Source organism: Penicillium citrinum (assembly GCF_028827155.1).
Source record: "Penicillium citrinum strain IBT 23319 chromosome Unknown utg000003l:1.0-4596430.0:1.0-4598250.0, whole genome shotgun sequence".
Lineage (NCBI taxonomy): Eukaryota > Fungi > Ascomycota > Eurotiomycetes > Eurotiales > Aspergillaceae > Penicillium > Penicillium citrinum.
Window position 1 is genome coordinate 3,754,142 of NW_026622688.1, and position 19,162 is coordinate 3,773,303.

The 19,162-nt window shown below is 48.0% G+C and overlaps 7 protein-coding genes across 7 annotated transcripts; 4 read left to right on the plus strand and 3 right to left on the minus strand.

The window, feature by feature from the left end:
• Positions 1-2,010: 2,010 nt before the first annotated feature.
• On the plus strand, positions 2,011-2,271 carry N7469_004640 (uncharacterized protein; the record flags this gene model as incomplete). The annotated part of the gene is made up of 1 exon (XM_056643560.1): positions 2,011-2,271. One exon carries the CDS (start codon positions 2,011-2,013, stop codon positions 2,269-2,271), a length of 261 nt encoding a protein of 86 aa, XP_056502972.1.
• A 584-nt stretch (positions 2,272-2,855) lies between these two features.
• On the plus strand, positions 2,856-3,854 carry N7469_004641 (uncharacterized protein; the record flags this gene model as incomplete). The annotated part of the gene is made up of 1 exon (XM_056643561.1): positions 2,856-3,854. The coding sequence occupies one exon, from the start codon at positions 2,856-2,858 to the stop codon at positions 3,852-3,854; it is 999 nt and encodes a 332-aa protein (XP_056502973.1).
• Positions 3,855-5,124: 1,270 nt separating this feature from the next.
• On the plus strand, positions 5,125-6,381 carry N7469_004642 (adaptor protein NBP2; the record flags this gene model as incomplete). Its single annotated transcript, XM_056643562.1, has 1 exon — positions 5,125-6,381. The coding sequence occupies one exon, from the start codon at positions 5,125-5,127 to the stop codon at positions 6,379-6,381; it is 1,257 nt and encodes a 418-aa protein (XP_056502974.1).
• A 1,196-nt stretch (positions 6,382-7,577) lies between these two features.
• On the minus strand, positions 7,578-9,488 carry N7469_004643 (ENTH domain-containing protein; the record flags this gene model as incomplete). Its single annotated transcript, XM_056643563.1, has 5 exons — positions 7,578-8,882; positions 8,942-9,023; positions 9,085-9,164; positions 9,278-9,309; positions 9,407-9,488. 5 exons carry the CDS (start codon positions 9,486-9,488, stop codon positions 7,578-7,580), a joined length of 1,581 nt encoding a protein of 526 aa, XP_056502975.1.
• A 551-nt stretch (positions 9,489-10,039) lies between these two features.
• N7469_004644 (putative Ras GTPase activating protein) lies at positions 10,040-15,357 on the minus strand (the record flags this gene model as incomplete). The annotated part of the gene is made up of 3 exons (XM_056643564.1): positions 10,040-10,929; positions 10,986-11,264; positions 11,322-15,357. Coding segments are annotated over 3 exons (5,205 nt in total), but the record flags the coding sequence as incomplete, so codon positions are not given.
• Positions 15,358-16,610: 1,253 nt separating this feature from the next.
• Positions 16,611-17,270, plus strand: N7469_004645 (DUF952 domain-containing protein; the record flags this gene model as incomplete). The annotated part of the gene is made up of 3 exons (XM_056643565.1): positions 16,611-16,901; positions 16,987-17,094; positions 17,145-17,270. The coding sequence occupies 3 exons, from the start codon at positions 16,611-16,613 to the stop codon at positions 17,268-17,270; spliced, it is 525 nt and encodes a 174-aa protein (XP_056502977.1).
• On the minus strand, positions 17,259-18,506 carry N7469_004646 (oxidoreductase, short-chain dehydrogenase/reductase family; the record flags this gene model as incomplete). Its single annotated transcript, XM_056643566.1, has 7 exons — positions 17,259-17,296; positions 17,356-17,510; positions 17,579-17,722; positions 17,782-17,940; positions 18,005-18,205; positions 18,264-18,383; positions 18,436-18,506. The coding sequence occupies 7 exons, from the start codon at positions 18,504-18,506 to the stop codon at positions 17,259-17,261; spliced, it is 888 nt and encodes a 295-aa protein (XP_056502978.1).
• Between the last annotated feature and the right edge of the window lie 656 nt (positions 18,507-19,162).

Below are 19,162 nucleotides of genomic sequence, written 5' to 3' on the forward strand. Positions count from 1 at the left end.
TTGCACGTTTGAAGCTGAATTCTGTTAGACCAGAGAATTATTATATGAATTATTTAGAAATTTAATAAATAGATTATATATACTAGAGTGAAAGAAGAGGTGGGATATTGACAAAGAGTGCGAGAACAATAGACAACAATCGGTGAATTCTGGGGGAAGTTGGGGTTCTGCTGACCTCGTGACTTTTACAAGGTCGTAAAGATTCGTTCCACTCGATACATACACTTCTAACTATTCAGCTACATGGACACAGATGATACTGTGTAACACAATCCTACTACAGTATCCATAGTACATACATCTCATGTATTTAACCCTAGCATCCCATAGATACCGTCAACTGAAGAAGATTGCTTTTCCTGTATGGTAATTTAAAAGAGGCGGTGGCGATGACCTGCGCGTTCAAGTTGTGCAAGCCCAAAAAAGAAAGAAGAAAAAAGAAGGTGAAAAGCAAAGTCCAGCCCCAATGCCCTCAAATCGATAGTGATGCAAGACTTGCTTACCTTGTACCCCGTCCATAAGGCATTTCCCGGTAAATAAAAGAGTACATGGTGTGTGTACTATGTAAGATTTCATATCACCGAATGTCCCGAAGTATGTATCTTGATGCATCCCCGAGGTCGGCCTAAAAGTAATTGACACTTAGGACTGTCTCGGTGATGGGAATTAATATAGGCAATTTCTGGTCTAAAACCCCATCCACTAAGGTGAGACTGCATCAAAGGAAATTCGCTTCGGAATATACCCGCCATTGAATAAGAACTCAAAGGAGAAAAAAAAAGCAGGAAATTGGCAGCAAATGGAAAATTGTGTGGCTCCCCAACTCGGGTGCCGACAGTCGATCCGGCTCCACTTCACACTGACTGCTTCCAAGGATTGACTGGGCTGCAGACGCACTACACACTCCCTTTCTGCTTAGTATAATACTCTGCAATTTAGCCCACGGTATTCCATCCTGCTGATCACCGATGTCGATATTCGGTTCTGTCGGAACATTCGTAACAAAAAGAAGTGTATCTTCCGAAAAACCCCGCTACGTACATACTCAATTCGACCTTTTCTGCACACAGTCCGGTTGGAATCCACCTAGTGGAGCGCACGGAGAAATCAGATAAAAATCAGATAACTCAAGTCAAATCATCGCCGTGTATTTTTCTCCCAAGCCCCGCGGCTTCTATCCACAGTAGGATTCGGTTACGGGACTGCCAAGGATTAGAAGAGAGAAAAAAAAAAATCAATCAGTCAATCAAGATAAGATGCAAGTCCGAGCACGGAGGAGAATACCGCGTTGTGGGGGTCCTCATTGGGATACATAGTCCGAGGGAATAGCTGGCAGCGGATGCTATATTACTATTTAGTATGGTATACTATGTAGGTCAGATGCATGGACGTATGTAACTTATAAGGAGCAGTTAGTACCTAGGTACCTACCTTTAGTATAGTATAGAACCGGGTTTGCAAGGTATAGTTAGTAGTTGCTGTTATGTACAGCAGTCAACTCGGGCATACCATGACAGATCTATACGAGTACTATATCAAACAAGTTGACCCCTGCACCCGCATCAGTTAGTCCTCATTGGTCTACAGGATCACACAACTTTCGATCCCACACTGAGAAGCAGCACCGGGCAGAATTTATTTATCCGTATCTTCTAAGGCTATTCTCTTTGACCTTCAACTCTCCGATCAGGCCTAAGTATCAAGCAGTATGAGACGACCGAGATCTAACTACGTAGAAAGACGCTACACAATTTGAACGAGGAACACCTCTATGGTCATGTATCTCAAGTTTATACTTTCAACGAAGACTCATGGCCATAAACTTTTCCATGAATCATCAAAAGATTTCCTGTGAGCTGACACACTAGCATTAAGTAACTAGACAGGATTGCACCAGTGTGAGGAGCATCTCACTTCCCACGTGAGCGCACCGATTAGAGCACATGACTTGAGGAATACCCTAACTGCCAAGCTGTTAGGGAAATTACAGATTCCCCTAATGTTCTAAAAATGCAAATCATGCAGCATCATGAGGCGCTAAGCTACTTCCCGAGCGCGAATGGACGCGCCCGGAGAGGGGAGGCTCTAAATGCTCCTGACGTGCAATTTGCTAAGCGCCAGGAGAAGTGGAAACAGTCTCAGAGCCAGATTGGTTTCCATTTCTTCACCTTCATGAAGCAAGCTCCGGCAATTTTCCAATCTTCTCGTCCAACCATACCCTTCCAAGCCTCAAGTCCTTCGGCACCTAGTGACTTGAAGCTAGGAGTTTAGTGGAGATCGATCGTTTCATCAGAACATTGTCGCTACAACGTCTACTAGGTCTTTGTTTGTGTCGCCAATTAAGCTGTACTTCAGCCTTTCAGCCATGGCCCTTTCCCATATATTTGGAACAAACTCCCACGCGGGGTGCGAGTGATAATAGCAGATCTGGACTTTTTATTTGTCTTGATTGTGAGATTTCTTTCAAATGGTTTTGATCTCGAGACCCTCTCAACAGATTCAGGCTACCTTGTAACAACACGACCTGAAACAAATCCGATCTCTTTGATCTCTATTCTTTCACCCGCTTTGTTCAACTTATTGTTCAAGTATCAGCATGGTTTTGTGTGAATGCCAGTGTCCCTCTGATATCTCTCCTTGCCATTCACTATCCTACAAATAAATTCTCCATCTCCACGGCCAAGAGAATATTTCTATCTCTCTCCGTCTTCATACCAAAGCCATTGTTTGATCCCCTCTTTGCTGCAGATCGGGATAAATACACTGCATTGGAGCATTAACCACACTGCGGGAAACCTTTGCGCCAGCGACACTTCTCGCTTGTCGGAACTACAGTCATTTTCGAGCTCGACATAATGCTTTTTCCAGCGCTGGCCACGCTGCTCACTCTCATCACAAATGCAAAAGCACATTCCTGGGTGGAACAGCTCACTGTTATTGCACCAAATGGAACCTTCACTGGAACACCAGGATACGCACGAGGAAACTACCTCCGCACGGCATCCGGATTTAGCGACACCACCATGACCTACCTACTTCCTCCAGGTACCCGGTCCAACGTCACCCAACTCTTGCCTAGCGACAAGCTCTGCAAAGACACTCAACAAGATCAATCACAATCAGATGGAAGCCCCCGACTGCAGGCTAGTGCCGGGGCTGCGATTGCACTTCGATACCAAGAGAATGGACATGTCACTTTGCCCCAAAACCAACCTGGGAAGCCAAAGAACCGGGGCACCGTCTATGTCTATGGAACAACACAGCCAAAGGCTGGAGAGAAATTATTGGATGTTTATGGAGCTTGGACTGCCGACGGCACTGGAGGAGATGGTCGAGGCGTGCTCTTGACAACCCAAAACTTCGATGACGGCCGTTGCTATCAAGTCAACGGCGGCGATATCTCAGAGCGTCGCCAGAAAGATTATACGCACGAGGCGAACCAGCTGATGGGCGCTGACCTCTGGTGTCAGGTGGATATTCAGCTACCCACGACTGCCCCATCTGGCAAGTTGTATACTCTTTACTGGGTGTGGGACTGGCCCACCGCCCCAAGTGTCGATCCAACATACCCACATGGGAAGACAGAGGTCTACACCACCTGTATGGACGTTGATGTGCAGGGCACGTTTGCGAATAAGCAGGCAACCGATGATGAATATGTCGGAGGCCAAGATTTGAATAGTGCGGCGATTCCGTCGGAATTCGACGATCTCTCAGGTCAGCAACCCCCCCGTGGAGTCAGGTTCATCGCCCACGACTACGTCAGCTGCAAGTGCCAAGAAGGCCACTGTAACCGCCTGGCATACCGTTGGCAAGACAGTCACGGTATCCCAGGACACCACAGTGACCGTTGATGCCGGCCAGCCAAGCGCGACTCCTTAGCCTTCTTCTTCCTTATTAAGCACTTCGGTGAACCAACCAAAGAAGAAGAAAAAAAAATTGTGTTAGATGATACCCAGAATCAAATTCGAACAAGGATCAAAACGAATCAAAGTATTTCACCGGATATTGCAGATTCGCATCTGTGAAAGTATGATGTGTTTGTTACTGTAAACGTTTGTAGAAGTACAGCGCCGTTACCGAAATCGGAATGGTGTCGACCTAAAATAGACTAGCTCCGATCTGAAACACGCTAGCACGTGATGCTGACCTAAGCCCCGCGAAGCTTCGATGCAATTCACACAGGAGACTCCTCGCTGTGCATGCAAAAGAGGAAGAAGAAGTCCAGAAATTATCCTCGTCTTCTCTTTGTGCGCCGGTCCCTTGTGTATCGCTCGACCCTTGCTGCAAGGCGCCGCAATTCCTCCTTCCCGAACAACAACTGATTGCGTTGAGCAATCCACCCTTGAGGGGATCTTGAGGTATGGCCCCCGATTCTTGAGTCGCATGTTCTCTTCATTGGGCGCAAAAAAAAAGGAGCTGAAAAAAGTTCACTTTGCTGCGACCTATTCACAGCGATCAAAGTCTGCAACTTTCTCTGCATGACCTTCTTGTTTACCGCCGAAGTGCCATGCCCCAGGTTGTATTGTATATCTGACACTTGCCGTGCAGTTTCTGCTATATTTAGCAGTGCCCTCGAAACTGCGGGACATCGCCTGGAACAACTTCCCCTCTCCCCGACGCTCTTCACTTTCCACCCCCACCACCGCGCTTGACGCTGGATCTTGAATCGGATTCTTCATCATCGCCAAAAGGCTCAATAACTGTCATTGCTCTTTTTGTCCCGATTCTCGGCCTTGTGGGTGCTTCCGTCCGATCTCTCCACCTTTCAGACTTTCCCCTCCTCGCGAGTGTGCCGATTCCCGAATTCGCCCACGTTGGAGGACCTCAACCCTGTCCCATTGGAACTTGTGCCCCAGTATTTACGAAGCTAGTTCAAAGTTGAAAATAGGAAAAACCGCGTGAAACGGGTCAACACTGGGACAAAAATCCACCGTGGTTGATTCTCGACCAGCCGTTCATCAGCAATCGCAAAGTGGGACAAGGTTGGCGCGCTATTAATCGCAATGCAAAATTAGAGTCCAAGCGCGACCGATGAACACCCCACGCATCCCTTGCTAGTCTTGAACTGATCTCTCTCCTTGAATCCACGTCGCCCCAAGTTTGACTTTTGGCTGTCGCGCAATGTCGTCTCCGGCACCTGCCAACACCTCTGGGAACAACCTACAGGTTCTTCCACCCATTCTAACAAATGATTCGGTGAAACCATCGCCGAGTGCAAAGGATCGGTTGTCAACTTACTCGAATCTCTCCTTCACTTCCCAGAATCGCTCGCGTCCGGGTTCCCACGTGTTCCCCATCTTTCATTCCAGTCTACCCTACGCCCTGGTGCGAGACTTTGCCTACCCGCCTATACATCCGTTTCATTATGGTCCTCCCCCTCCTCACGCATCAGGCGTTTCTACCCCTGCGAGTGAATATCGTCGCCTTTCTGACCCTCCGCCATCATGGGACACTTCGAAGGGCCCGTGGCTAACTGGTCAATGGAGTACAGAGAGCAATCACGGCCAAGGTCAGGGCCAACAACAACAACAACTCCCAGCTATGTCATTCGGCGATGGACCGCCATATAGTGAAGATGAGGATTTGCACAGCCCGGTCGTGACCACCTCGCGCCAGCGTCAACAGTCTACTGGCATGGACTTGAATGGCGACGAGCAGGTTTCGGGAACTGGGCTAGATCGTGGCACATATGTTGGGAGAAATGCGGATGGTAGTGAGACGTACTACGTGAGCAACGGCGATTCAATGGAGAATGGGCCCGGTGGAGAATACATTACCTACCCTGCGAGCCAAGGACGGTATTCGTATCATGCTGGTGGCCAGCAAGGCGATATTCCTGAAGCCGGATTCATGTCCGAAGAAAACTACACAGGGGTGGACAGGTATTCTAACGATTACCAATTCGCCGTCGGTTGTCCCGATGAGGAGATGCACGGCAAAGCTGTTGCGCTTTTCGATTTCACTCGCGAGCACGAGAATGAGCTTCCCCTTACAGAAGGCCAGGTAATTTACGTTTCATACCGACATGGTCAAGGTTGGCTGGTTGCGGAAGACCCAAAGACCGGAGAAAATGGTCTTGTCCCAGAAGAATTTGTGCGGCTACTCCGTGATATCGAAGGAGGCCTGACCTCTTTAAATGGAGAGCCTGGACCGGACATTTCTGACACCAGTGCAAGTCTGAGGATGGATACGAGTGAAGACAGTCATGATTCTACACCCGTCAATACCGGCCACTCTACTCCCACGGCAACCCACAATAACAATCTCGGGACAAATGGCAACGCCCATGTTACGATATCTGTTGATGAGCCCGAATCTGCTACGGAACCAAATGTGTCTGGCGGTGGTAATCGCTCCAGCATGTTGGCGAAGACCTGAAAACCGACAAATACTCATAGATGGCCCCACCACATAATGCCAAGAGCTTGGGCTATCACTCATTTACTATGTACACGGCCGCTTCCAGCCCGGACTCGCAGGTGCTACACACTCATACGGCCCGAGTGCTCCACAGGGCTTGTATACTTTCATCGGCATGTTGGATCAAGGGTCTCTCCAAGTAATCGTATCCCTTGCCATCCACGCGCACCGCGATCGACTGACGAACACCATCATAAACCGGTGTAGTGTTCAACCGCTACAAAATGTTCGAAAATGGCTGTAAAGTCAAAGCCTCGAACTCGTCATCACAGGCCTAATATTTGGCTTCCATTCGGTCCAACTCTCCTCTTTTCCCTTTTCCCACACATACACCACAAATTCATCAACTAATGAATGTTCCTGACCCTTAAACGCTTGATATCCCACCCACGAAATGCCATTTATATCTCATAAACTTGGCCGAGAATAGCAGCCAAGAAGAGACAGAATAGATGATAATCATCCTCGTCTCGGCGTTCTTCAGCTCCATCTCCCTATTCCAAATGTTATATTTTGTTTACATCAGTCTCTTCCCTCGACAGCTCTTCTTGTATCTAGCCTTCTTCAGCATAGGCGTTGTCTTGCATTAATTAGCATCAGCGTAATTTCCATTCAAGCCCGAAGTTTTCAATTACAATGTAGTTTCATCTATATCTATCATAGGTATGCCTTCTAGATCTTACGGCCGAGCTTGGAATCGGTGATATCTCTATGAAGAGTCTTCCTGAGAACACCACACCGAGGTTGCTTGACGATATCTTACTGATATGACTGTAATACAGTAATATCTACACTGATCTGCGAGCCGTAAAATGAGGAGTCTTAATAGAAGAACTGAAATTGGCATCAGGACGTCGTGAACACTATACGTAGACTAGAATACCATTTACCACCACAAACCCGATTTCGCAAGGAAAAAAAGGAAGATAACAAGGAAATTTTTCAGGATTGAAGTTCCTCTGCAAAGACGTGACCAGTCCGATTGATCAACAAGGTGCACGGATAAAAGGCTCGGATGGATAGGAGAAAAGCGAGAGTACAGAATGGGGGGAAATAAAGACAACAGAATTCGATATTAAAGAGATCGAATGCGGCGTATACTCTAATAAGAAAAGATTCGAAGGGAGGAAGAATGCCAGCGTGATGAGACTTGTTCAACCGAGAAGGTCATCAAATGCAGAACCACCCTGCTTTTGCTGCGGCTGCGAAGGAGCAGGGGAGGCAGTGTTGGATGAGGCGGGGGCACCCCAGATTCCGGCGCTGGCCTTTTCCTTGGCCATGCTGGCAAGATTTGGGCCCTTGTTGGCAGCAGTGTTGGATTTGGAGATACCGGCAGTAGCACTGGCGGAGGACCAAAGGGATCCAAAGGCGTCACCGGATGATTTGGATGCAGTGCTGGCCGCTGGTTTGTTGCCAGTGGTCGAGGGTGTCATGCCGGTGGACATTGAAGAAGTAGCCTGCGAACCAAAAGGTTGTGGCGAGGCGGTCGAAACGGAAGTGAAGTAATTGGGAGTTGCAGCTTGGAAGCCTGATGGCTTCGGGGCCATAGGCTTTTGCTGGAAATTTTGTGCCTGTGGTGGGGGAGAGGCCAGAGAGCCACCGGTTGGGGTAGGAGTGGTGAAGCCGACTAAGCCGTTGATATTAGCACCCTGAGAGGCAGACACCGGTTGAGGCGCAACGAATTGAGTGTTGGAGGTTGTGCTGCCGGTAGAAGCAGGAGGTGGGATGCCAAATTGGGTTGAGGATTGCGCAGGAGCTTGGCTCGCTGGAGTTGCGGACTGGAAATCGTCAAAGTCATCATCGTCGATGGGTGCCGAGTCCAGCATATTCAATCCGCTGCTAGCAGGTTGCTTGCCGGCGGCATTAGAGACGGGTGCAGCGGGGGCCACAGGCTCATCTTCGCCAAAGTCAAATAGATCTTCCACAGGCGCGGGCGCGGGCTCGGGCTTTTTGGGTGCAGGTTTCGATGCGGGTGCAGTCTCACGGCGCGGTGGGCTGATATCTCCCTCGTCGTATTCGTCGTACTCATCAAATCGATTACCCCGACGACCGCTGCTGGATCCTTGGAAGTCATCACCAGCAGATGCGCCACCGAAACCTCCGCCATCGCCGAAAACACCTCCACTATAGCCACCGTATCCAATACTATCACTACCGAAGCCACCATAACGTCCGGAGCTAGCACTGTTCATTCCACTGACATTCATACCGCCCTCAAAACCACTGAACTTATTCCGGTTGCTGCGGGCCTTCTTGCGCTCAGTCCGGATCTGGTCAACATCGCCTAGCAACTTGACCAATTCAGACGAACGGTTGCGCACGTTAATGCCTTGGTCCTTTCCATTCATATCGATATAGTGAAATTGCCGGAGCATCCGCAGGAGGGACATGTGAGATCTCGCATCGTCAACCACTCGTTCCGATCCGTTCTTGACCAGAAATTCAAGAAGCTGGAGACTCTGTAATTCGGAAAACAGTCAGTCTTTATTCATCCACGAATTTCCAGATGAATTCCAACCTTGTAGATTTGCCGCCATTCCTCGGCGCTCTTGTCGGTGAATCGTTTGTAGAGTATAGGCATGATTTCGTTGAGCATTTGACTAGACAGATCGATTAGCAGATTCGCTAAACGAGAGTTGTAAAACACCAGGTGTGACTGACTAGCTGTGCGTTCCATTGGCAATCTCCTGCATCAACGTTGTTGATGCACCCCAGGGCTCATTGTTTGTAGCTTCTCGGACCTAATCGGGAAGTGTAAGTTGTTGAATTTGCTGGCTAAGACACAATTCAAGGTTGCATTGACGCATGCTGGGATCATAGGCCTTTGCGCGAAAAGTTTGGTGATCGTACGAACCTTAGCTTCCATCTCTGTATAGTTCATGACAGCTAAGACGGAGTGGTCAGCATAGGCTCTCGGAAACAAGCAGATAAAAGAAGCGCTTTCAATTGCATCTGTATGGCACTTAAAAGAAAAGGTACATACCATTCTGCACCTTGCGAACACCAGCTTTCAAATCATACAAGGTCAGGTTGCTAACCTGGTCTCGGATGCTGTTAATATCCATGGCGAGGGGTGACGTGCCAGTCGGGCTAAGGCGCAAGAGAAAATAAAGAAATCGCTAGTACGGCGCAAGCGAGCCTATGGAGTAATTGAAAGTCGGTAAAGAAGAAGAAGCGATCCACGCCCGCCTGGATTGGGTGTTGAAGTCGTAAGGTCAGAGAGGGAGTTGATTGTCCGGTTTCCAGCTGGCCGATTCCACGCGCCACGCAGTCACGTGGCAGCCCCTGATCCCACCGTATACTTCAGGTCGTTGGGCAGCATTTCTTCACTAATATTAGAATACGGATAATGAAAAGAGAGAAAGTCTTGCGGATTTACGGAAAGTCTATTTTATGACTTAATCTTGATTATACATATTGAGTACATATCATTCAGGTGCTCGTTAAAACCGAGACGTTATCGCTATGAAGTCCAAAGACATACCCTAGGTATCTGTAACATGAAAATAAAATAATAAAAAACAAGACGAAAAGACAGGGATTGAATAGAGAAAACACTGAAATAAGAAAGTAATAATACCCACCGAGTTCATACTTCGTAACATCTGAACAAGATCTATTCATTATAGAACTTCTTCATGATCAAGTGCAAGAACAGGTTGACATTGACCCGCATTTGTCCGTCAAAGAAGTCCATGAACTGTGTGTTGTTGAACTGAGCCTGCAGCAAATCATCTAAGGGTACCTGTGCATTGGCACCTGGAACCATCATATTGCCAGTACTGCCGTCGATAGTGAACACTCCAACTTCATTACTGGAGATCGTTAAGTCCACTCGATCGTATTGGCGGTCGTTGTAGCCCTTCCATGAAACGAGAACACCTCGGTCGGCCAAGGTGCGTGCGGAATACTTGTAGGATCCAAACTTGAAGACCTTGCCAGTCTTTTGCAATTCTCGCTGATGGTCCCATTGCTTGGTGAATGGCATGAGGAATCGCTTCTTTCCTTTTTTATTCTGCAAGGTGATCATGGCCTGTTCAATATAGTCGTTGTAGGTCTTGAGCTGCTGGTCAAGGTAGATTGCTTGATCGCTAAGGCGTTTAGAGGTCAAACGTGCCCCTTCCAGCTCTCGCTCTCGCTGCACACGCCGGCGGTGCTTCGTGCGAATGTCAATTGCGATGGCGTTGAGTAGGTCTTGGTAGTGATTGTGCCGGCTGATCTTACCGGCCTGCTCGAGTCGGAGAATATTCTCGAGGGCTGTGCCTTTGAGTTCCGCGTAGTCCATTGATCCGATGTCGATCAATGTACTGGCATCGCCATACGCGCCTCGTCGGGGATTATTCGTGTTTATCTCGTCCCGTACCAGAGTTTGCCATCTTTCTTCATCTTCCACTGATGGAGGCTTCAGCATAATATCCATGAGATTTGCCCCAGTCTGGACTCGAATAATATAGAGAATGCATCGTTTAGTCTCCATGAACAATGCCTTGACCTCCGCTTCGGGATCTGGATTGATCATTAGCTAACGTTCGTACATGATAAAAATTGGTTGCTATTCATACCTTCAACTTGAGCTAGTTTAGGGTTCAGCGTGAGGTTGATCTCGGTTGTGCTGACGCTCATCAACTCGTTCTCGTTGCTCTTAACATTTCCGAGATCTCGGGTGAGCTGTTTGAGGAAATCATCGGGGTTCGGGCAAATGAACTCGATTTCCGAAGCAACAAGTTGATGAATTGAGAAGATGTCTGACATCTTGATATATAGAGTAGGTTTGGCCTTGGCGTATAGGTCGTTAAATTCATCGATATCGAAGTAGGCCTCAGCGTCCTGGACGGAAATCACTGCTTTGGGTCAGCTGAAGAACTACAGTTCGTTGGTTAGGGTTAGAAGAAACTTACTCTGGCCCCAAATCCGACCGAGACGCTGTATTGACTCGCCGATATAGGAGTTAAGAGGTTGCAGATATACGTTCTCAGCCCCAAAAAGTCTTCCAGAGGCAACCTGTGCGACGACCTTGGATATTTCGCTCAAATTCCTCTTTTGCTCTTGGGTCAATCCTCGGTCGACCACACTGTACTTCTCAGGCTCGAGCACTGCGGGTTGGAAGTAATTTTTCCACATCCAGTGCCCCACTGTCTGAAGGACGAACCCAGGGTCTTCATTTGGAAAGCGTGTGAGGAGGTTCTCATACATTTGCTGGGCGAGGTATCGGACACCAAATGGCATGTGGAATAAGAAGTCTTCAAGGCCAGCAAAGAATTGGTCGGCAATGTCGCGGAGGTCCTGTAAATGTTGAATGAAAGTTTCTCGAGTCTCTGGATCTCGAATGGCTTCCTCACGGGGGAGATTTGGTTCTCGTCTGCTGCGTTGTCCTGTTCGAAGCTCTTCATTGTTGATTGAGGAGCGATAGATCTGGATTGGGTCACTTTCGAGGTCAAGCTCTGGATTTTCGATGACAGATTCTCGCACAACAGTTCCAAGGACATCACGCATAAATTTGCGGTCTCGAGGGGATTTTGCGTATGAGCCAAAGAGCTTATTCCAGAAAGGGGTCGAGCGCATAAACTCTGGAAGGGAAGCAAAGTTCTCAATGTCTTCTTTGGCAGATCGAGAAAGTAACTTGACAAGATAATACTCTTCACGTCGCTTTTGGGAGTACCCGAAGAGTCCCATCATCAAATGCCTGATTCTTTCGTATTCCTTGTCGGAGGTATTGATTTCACGAAGTCGGCGGAAAAGTCGAGCCAGGTATTGCGCCTGCGTTTGAAGAAGGAAGAAGAAAACCTGGTACTGGTCCAACTTTCTCCTGGATGTTTTGTTCAAGGCCTTGAGATCATAGGGATCCTTAGAGGAAATCTCAGTATTGGAGAGCAGATTCCCAATGTGGCCACCAAAATGTTTCTGATGCTTCACGACTTCGTCAAGTGTAATCTTGTTTTTGACCAGCAGTGCAATCTTGATGTCCAGTTGGCTGATGTACTGCTCTGCCATCTCATTTTGCCGCACCTGCTGCACAACCACCTTTCGCAGTCGTTCGAATTCGATCTCCTCGTCGAAGTCAAAGTCACTGTCATTGAGCAGATGGACAAATCCTTTAACTGTTCCCACGGGAGGATTCTTGCCGCTTGTCAGGCTCTTGTAGGCCTGGCCCTGAATACGGCCTCTGATAACACTCTGGGCTTTGATAACCTTTTCCATGTTCTCGTTATAGTGGCGTCGTCTCTCCTCAAAGCGACTGCGAATGACCATTCCTCGGATACGAGATTGGAAATCAATTACAGCTTCCTCTTGATCTTCAAGGTCGGCCAGCATGTTACCAACTTGAACACGAACAACCATGGCTCTGGCAAGCGCCTGAAGCTGCTCTATTTGTTCTTCGTTTTCTTCGAGGCGCGTGAGAATATCGCCAACCTCAATGCGGAGCAAAGCCGCGCGAGAAAGCGCTTGGAGATTCACGATGATATTCTCTTGGCATTTGAGAGCCCGACGGTCGGCCATTAAGCGTCTGCGCTCCATCATAGCTCTAACACGAGACTGTAGCTCTAAGATGACACGGTCTTCCTTCAACAGGGCAGCTTGCTGGTCATGCAAGAACTGTCTCAAAAAGTTACCCCTGAGCAGAGCTTGTAAATCCGTGGTGGAGGTAGCATGTTGCGAAAGTTCCGCGCGAAGGGCGTTATTGCTCTTTCTGAGGGCAGCTCCTCGAATTAGAGCTTGAAGTCCTGCGCACCCGCCCGCTGTTCTTGAAAGGGCTTGCAGAAGCCCTGAATGGGAGTTTCTAGCCTTCAATGCTCTGACTGCGGCTTGCAGTTGTGTTATTTGTGCCGTCTCCCGTTGCAAAGAAGCTCTCGTCTGTGACAGCTGCTGACGGGCAAGCTCGCCACGAATCACTGCCTGCAGTGATTTGGCAGAAGTAGCGGCCTTTTTCACTTCTTTCGACTGTGTGCTGATTCGTTTACGTTGCATGGCGCCACGAATGGCCGCCTGGAGGGACGTGACTTCGTTTTCGGCATGGTGAGATTGTTCATACTGGTCAGCCAGGGCCTTTCGTTGCAGTGCAGCCCGAATCGCGGCTTGGAAATGCTTAATTCCAGACTCTTCGCGATGGATGCGAGTCTGGAGCATGTTGGTTTCTGCTCGTACTTTAGACGCACGAATCAGATTCTGCAGCTGCAGAACATTCTTCTCCTGGGATTTCCGCCATTGGCTTTCTCCTTGTTGACGCTGGCGAACAATAAATCCGCGACTGACGGCTTGAAGCTGGATAGCAAAACGGCGCATGTCGAGTCGATACTGACTAATTTGTCGCGCCCAATCCCCGCGCAATCTGGATTGTAGTTCGATCAGACGGGGCTCAAAGTCCCAAAGATCATTCATCACGTTGCCGAGCTTCAGGCGCACCATTGCACCTTGTATTTGAGCCTGGAAATCAACTATCGCGCCTTCGTTTTCATGGAGCTCACGGTCGATTCGCTCTTCTTCTGACTCTACCGGCTCCGGCTCCGGTTCAGGCTCGGCTCCAAAATTCGCGGCCATACCTGCAAAACTGGGCATACTGACACCTGCCTTGTCAAGACCCTTCTGCGTTTTCTCAAGCTCGTGATGTTCAAACTCGAGCTGTCCAACCAAATTGCCCATGCGGAAATCCAACATTCCATTTTTGAACAGCAACCACGACAAGGCGTGGATACAGTGAATAACCTTCGGGATGTTTTTCTTTTCATACAGATCGATCAATTCGAATCTAAAGAGTTCAGGTAGTTCGATATCATCCAAGAAGCGGAAGAAAAGGGCGATGTTGTCGGAATGGCGATATTGCAGCTTTGGGTTTCGGAAAATGCGCATGGGTGTATCGGGATACATGGCCTGCACCAGCTCGGCGAGTGTCACTCCGTCTCGCAGTCCTTCTTCCAACTGAACGATTGGCGGGATTTGCTTTTGAATGACCTCCTCAATCCACTCTTTAGCCTCACCAATATGGCAAAGATACTCATATGCTTGCAAGAATTGACGCTGCGCGTCCATCCAGTTCCCGGCTGCCCATGATGAAGTCTTCGGTTTCTCCGGTGAAATAGCACCACTCCTACCAGCAACTGAATCGGCGCGCTTTAGACGTCGCCTTCCTTGTAGACCTACTACAGAAGCTGACCCAGAGCCGAATTGAAAATCATCTGTTTCACCAGACTGTGCAAATTTGGATAAGGTCCTGAGGTGACGGGTGGAGGACTTTTGGAATGTCTCGATATCAGGTGCAGATAGAGCGGTAGTCAGTGTGGGTGGATGAGGACTATTCGATAACGTCTTCTGAGGCGATGAAGGTCGAGGTGATCCTGCTGTCGGGGTGGGTGGCCAATGTCGAGGTGAAGGTGCAGGTGGAGGGGTTTGGGGTTCCAATGCCGCAGTTCTGTAACGAGGTGATTCGTTTTCTTTTTGGTATACTTGATGCGACTCGGGTGTACTTGGCCGATAATCCTTCAGATGATGGGACTCGTCGAGTGTGTTGCTGCGAGAGTGGCGATAAGGAAGGGCTTTGTTGTTGACGATAGATGGAGAGTTTTGGGGGACTTGTTGTAAAGGTCGAAGAGACCGGCGGATGCTTTCATATGTCGTGCCAGCATTTTTCCCTCTGTCAAATGAATCCATTGTAGAAGACGTGATTTCACTCTTCCCCCGATAATGACCTAGGTTACCCGGGATTGACGCATTGGATGAAACCGTGCTTGTCCGGCTCGGCGCGAATGAGCTCGACGCGACAGAGTAGGCAGATGAGTTTGTGGATGCGGTTGAACCAGTATGCCGCAGGGTATTTTCTGATTCTGCTGGAATATCGGTCTGGGCGCGCCTGAAGGATGGGAATTGGGTCGACATCACTATTACCGTCGCAAGGAGAATGCGAAAACCGAAGGAGAATTCTTGGACTCGAAAGACCGCATGCCTGCTCTACCGGCAGCGATTAAGATACTGTTGGGGTCCAGTCGGTATCAAATGTCCGAGTCTGTCGTTGATAAAAGCGTTCGGAATGTGAGATCAAGCGCCAGTGTGCATGGATGAATTGACACGCAATAGGGAAGAAGACGATGGGGTCTCTGGAGGGGTGGAGGGGAAAAGGTGATAGAGCACACTCCAGAAAGATTTGGAGTCGAAGAACCGAGCCGCGAGACCCTCTGATGATGGAATTCGCTCTGTTGACAGTGGGGTGCCACAGGAAAGCACGGTAACAGGGCAACAGGGCAGGTGCGACCAGGATTCCCGCGGCCCAAAACGGACGGCTCCAAAACAAATCTCCCGATTTGGTATAGCCCGATCAGGTGATGGAGTCCGATCGCCAATCAGTATCACGTGAATATATGGCTGAAGCTGTTGCAGAAAACCATACGAACAGCTAGTCTCATTCAGTAGAACTACCAATGATTAAAAATCAGTCATATTGAATGGAAGTACACATAGTATTCGTAACTTGTATTTTGTGCTCCTTTGCAAAGGGTGGAAGGATACTGATCATCTCGACGAATCGAGGTTTGGATCGTTTTGACGGGTCTTGAGGTCCACTGGCTGTCGATGGTAGTCCCGTGCGACCATCACATTAGAGCACCCGAGTCGGCTGCGTCACTACAAGGCCTGCGGGCCGGTTACATCTACCACCGTATGTACTTCGATTTGATGTCGACGCCATGAGTTAGTGGTAGAATAAGATTCCTGTGCGGTTTTATTCCATGAACTTGTGACCGTTGGATCTACTAGAATAGTATTCAAACAGAGGTGAGGCTTAAAAAAATTGGTACGAGACTGCCTCCAGGGCTTGGCTCTGCACTTGAACAACATATATATTAACCACCTCCAGGTGCAGGGCTGGTCGATTAACTACTGTTGTTCAACCTTGGAAGTTCCAAGTTTGTCTAGCTACCACACCAACGTATTTATGTCAAATGAACATCAAATGAACTCAGTAGTTGTAATAAATTTCAAAACAAATTTGCAGATTATCTACTATGACCTCTAAAAGTTTGGAAATGACCCCGCCTCCGTCCTGACGTGATTTGAGCGTTCAAACGGGCGGCTTAACCCCGCCGTGCTGAAAACTAAATGCCACAAGATGACATCCACTCGGCCATATATCCCGCTCCAGGCCTAGGACTCTTTCGTGAGTTCATCAACCTTATTCTTCACCTTGGCAGGGCTCCTTCAATATGGCAGCTCTCGATACCCAGCCCCGCTATATTTACAAAATTGTCCCTTCTTCCTCTCCGATACGGGAACCCCTCCCTGAGCGGCTTCCTGTTAGCGAACTGGATCAGAAATCGGGCTTTGTGCATTTATCGATGGCACACCAGGTTGCCAATACCCTGAACACATTTTTCAAGGAGGAACCACTTGTATATCTCCTCCGTATCGAGTATGCTACAGTCATCTCGAATATTCGCTGGGAGTCGCCGGATGGCAAAGTATGTGGTCCACGACCAGGCGAAGGCTTGTTCCCTGTAAGTCGTAGTTTTCTCTTATCATTTCCTTTTACTTCTTCTTTATCCACATGGCACGGCAAGGGGTTGACTTAATCGCAAATAGCATCTTTATAATGGGTTGAAGTTGGGCAGGGATGAGGTCGAGAGCATTGCTATTTGGCAGAACGAAGGAGGATGGGAAAAAGCATTGAATGGGGCTAAACCCTGGCTTGTAAACTGATATACGATCCCAAATGATTGCACTATAACCTATTGACCAAGAATGAGACAAATTCTCAAGTTCAGACCTGCTCCGGTATTGAAAAACGCGACACTGAAGAGATATGCTCGAAGCATGTTTCGCGTATCAAGAATGTGCACCACGCACTCACTACCTTAGTCCCCTAGTGGGTAACAGTGTAGAACCTGCCCGTCTGCCAAAGCACAAATCAATATTGAGTTTCAAATAAGGGTTCGGGTATTTTGAGCTTACAATATAGCGACGCATCGGCGCTCGCCAAAAATACAAAACTCGTCGCAACCTCGCTTGGTTCGCCTGGTCGACCGAGCCCAGCACCACGGCCCCAGCCTTCCATCTGCCTAGCGTCGCGAGTGTCGGCTTGAATGGGGGTATATATAGCACCGGGACTACATAAATAGTAGACCCATGCGTTAGTGGGATCATCACAAGTAATTGAGTCAGAGCTCCAACTCACGCCACGGCGTTGACTCGAATCCCTTTTGGAATAAGGTATTTTGCTAGAGATTTGGTAAACCCGATTACGGCACCTTTTGTCGCAGAGTAATCCACCATAGTTCCCGAACCCCGTAAAGTAACGACCGACGACATATTGATGATCCTGTGAAGTATTAGTGGGAAAAGAATATGGAATTGGAACAATACCAACACACGAATCACCACGAGATAGATGAGGCAGCGCAAATTTCGCCATTGCAATCATCTGAATGATATTGCACTTGAAGATATCCTCTCGTCTTATCTAAATCCACATTTTCAAATTCTTGGGTCATGTATTGTTTCGATGCGTTGTTAACGAGAACGTTGAGGGTTCCATATCTGCGGCAGAGGATACTCTCAGTTAGCCTCATGTAACGCGAGAAGAAGATGTACTAGGACTGACTTTTTGACATGCCCTTCCACTGCCGAACAACAAAAGTTACGGTCTCTGAGATCGCCTGGGATAAGGAGACATTGCTTGCCCTCATTCTCGATCATAGTCTTGGTATACTGAGCATCTTCGTCTTCTTTGGGTAAGTATACGATGCTGATGTCTGCACCTTCTCTAGCCATCAGAATAGCGATTGACCTTCCAATCCCTGAACTAAGATTCTGTGAGTCAATTTGTCAAGAAGATTTCTGGGTAATAAGGTGAAGCATACTCTCCACCTGTGACAAGGACCTTCTTGTCTTTCAGCTTATTTGAGCCGGGATATTCAACGAAGGCACCCTCATGTTCCAACTTCGTGGATTCGCTAGATGATGCCATTTTGCTTTCAAGCCTACCAGAAAGGTTAGTAGAATAGCGCAAAAACTAGCTCAAACTTCGTTCACCCAGGCTTTTTTTGGCTTTGTGCCGACTTTGGAACCTCGAAAGTCCCATGATGGCCCATGGAAGAAGACATTTTGCTAGTAAGGTAAAGACCGTTTTTGAGCTAAGGCTGAACACAAATAGCCCAAAGATGAAGTATAAGGAACTATCACTTGAAAGCAATTGCCTAGGCGAAAAATCAGAAATGGCACGTTTTTGTTTCCCAAAAGTCATGTTGTCGTCATGGGGTGGCCAAGAGGCCCGGGGGTTGGCACCGGCGGTGTCATCTAGATGACCTAGCCCTATACACATCTAGAAGTATATCTACTAATACATGCTGAGTAAATGATGCAAATGAGGATTTCTGAAGGCGATAGTTCCTCTATCCAATGGACGATTGTTAGTAAAAAGTGGCTTATATACTCCGAAGGGAAATGAATGCCATGCCCTACTTGGATATTGAAGTGTACTGACCTTCTACACTAGTGTATTAATGCGATGTGTGAATGGAGAAAATCTAGTACATAGCAACTTTCAGTTGATAGTCCGTAGGAGCATTACAATTCCTCGAAACTTTTCCCAACCATAACATAATCTACCAATATCATCCATTCAAGAAAATTGTTTTGATGCTACGTAGTACTACTAGTATTATGTATGCGATGAGGTGAGAGTGCAGGATGAGGAAGTCGCAACCCGAACTGTTTACTGTTTACCTTCTTGGTTCTTTCCTTTCTGGGAAACAAATGT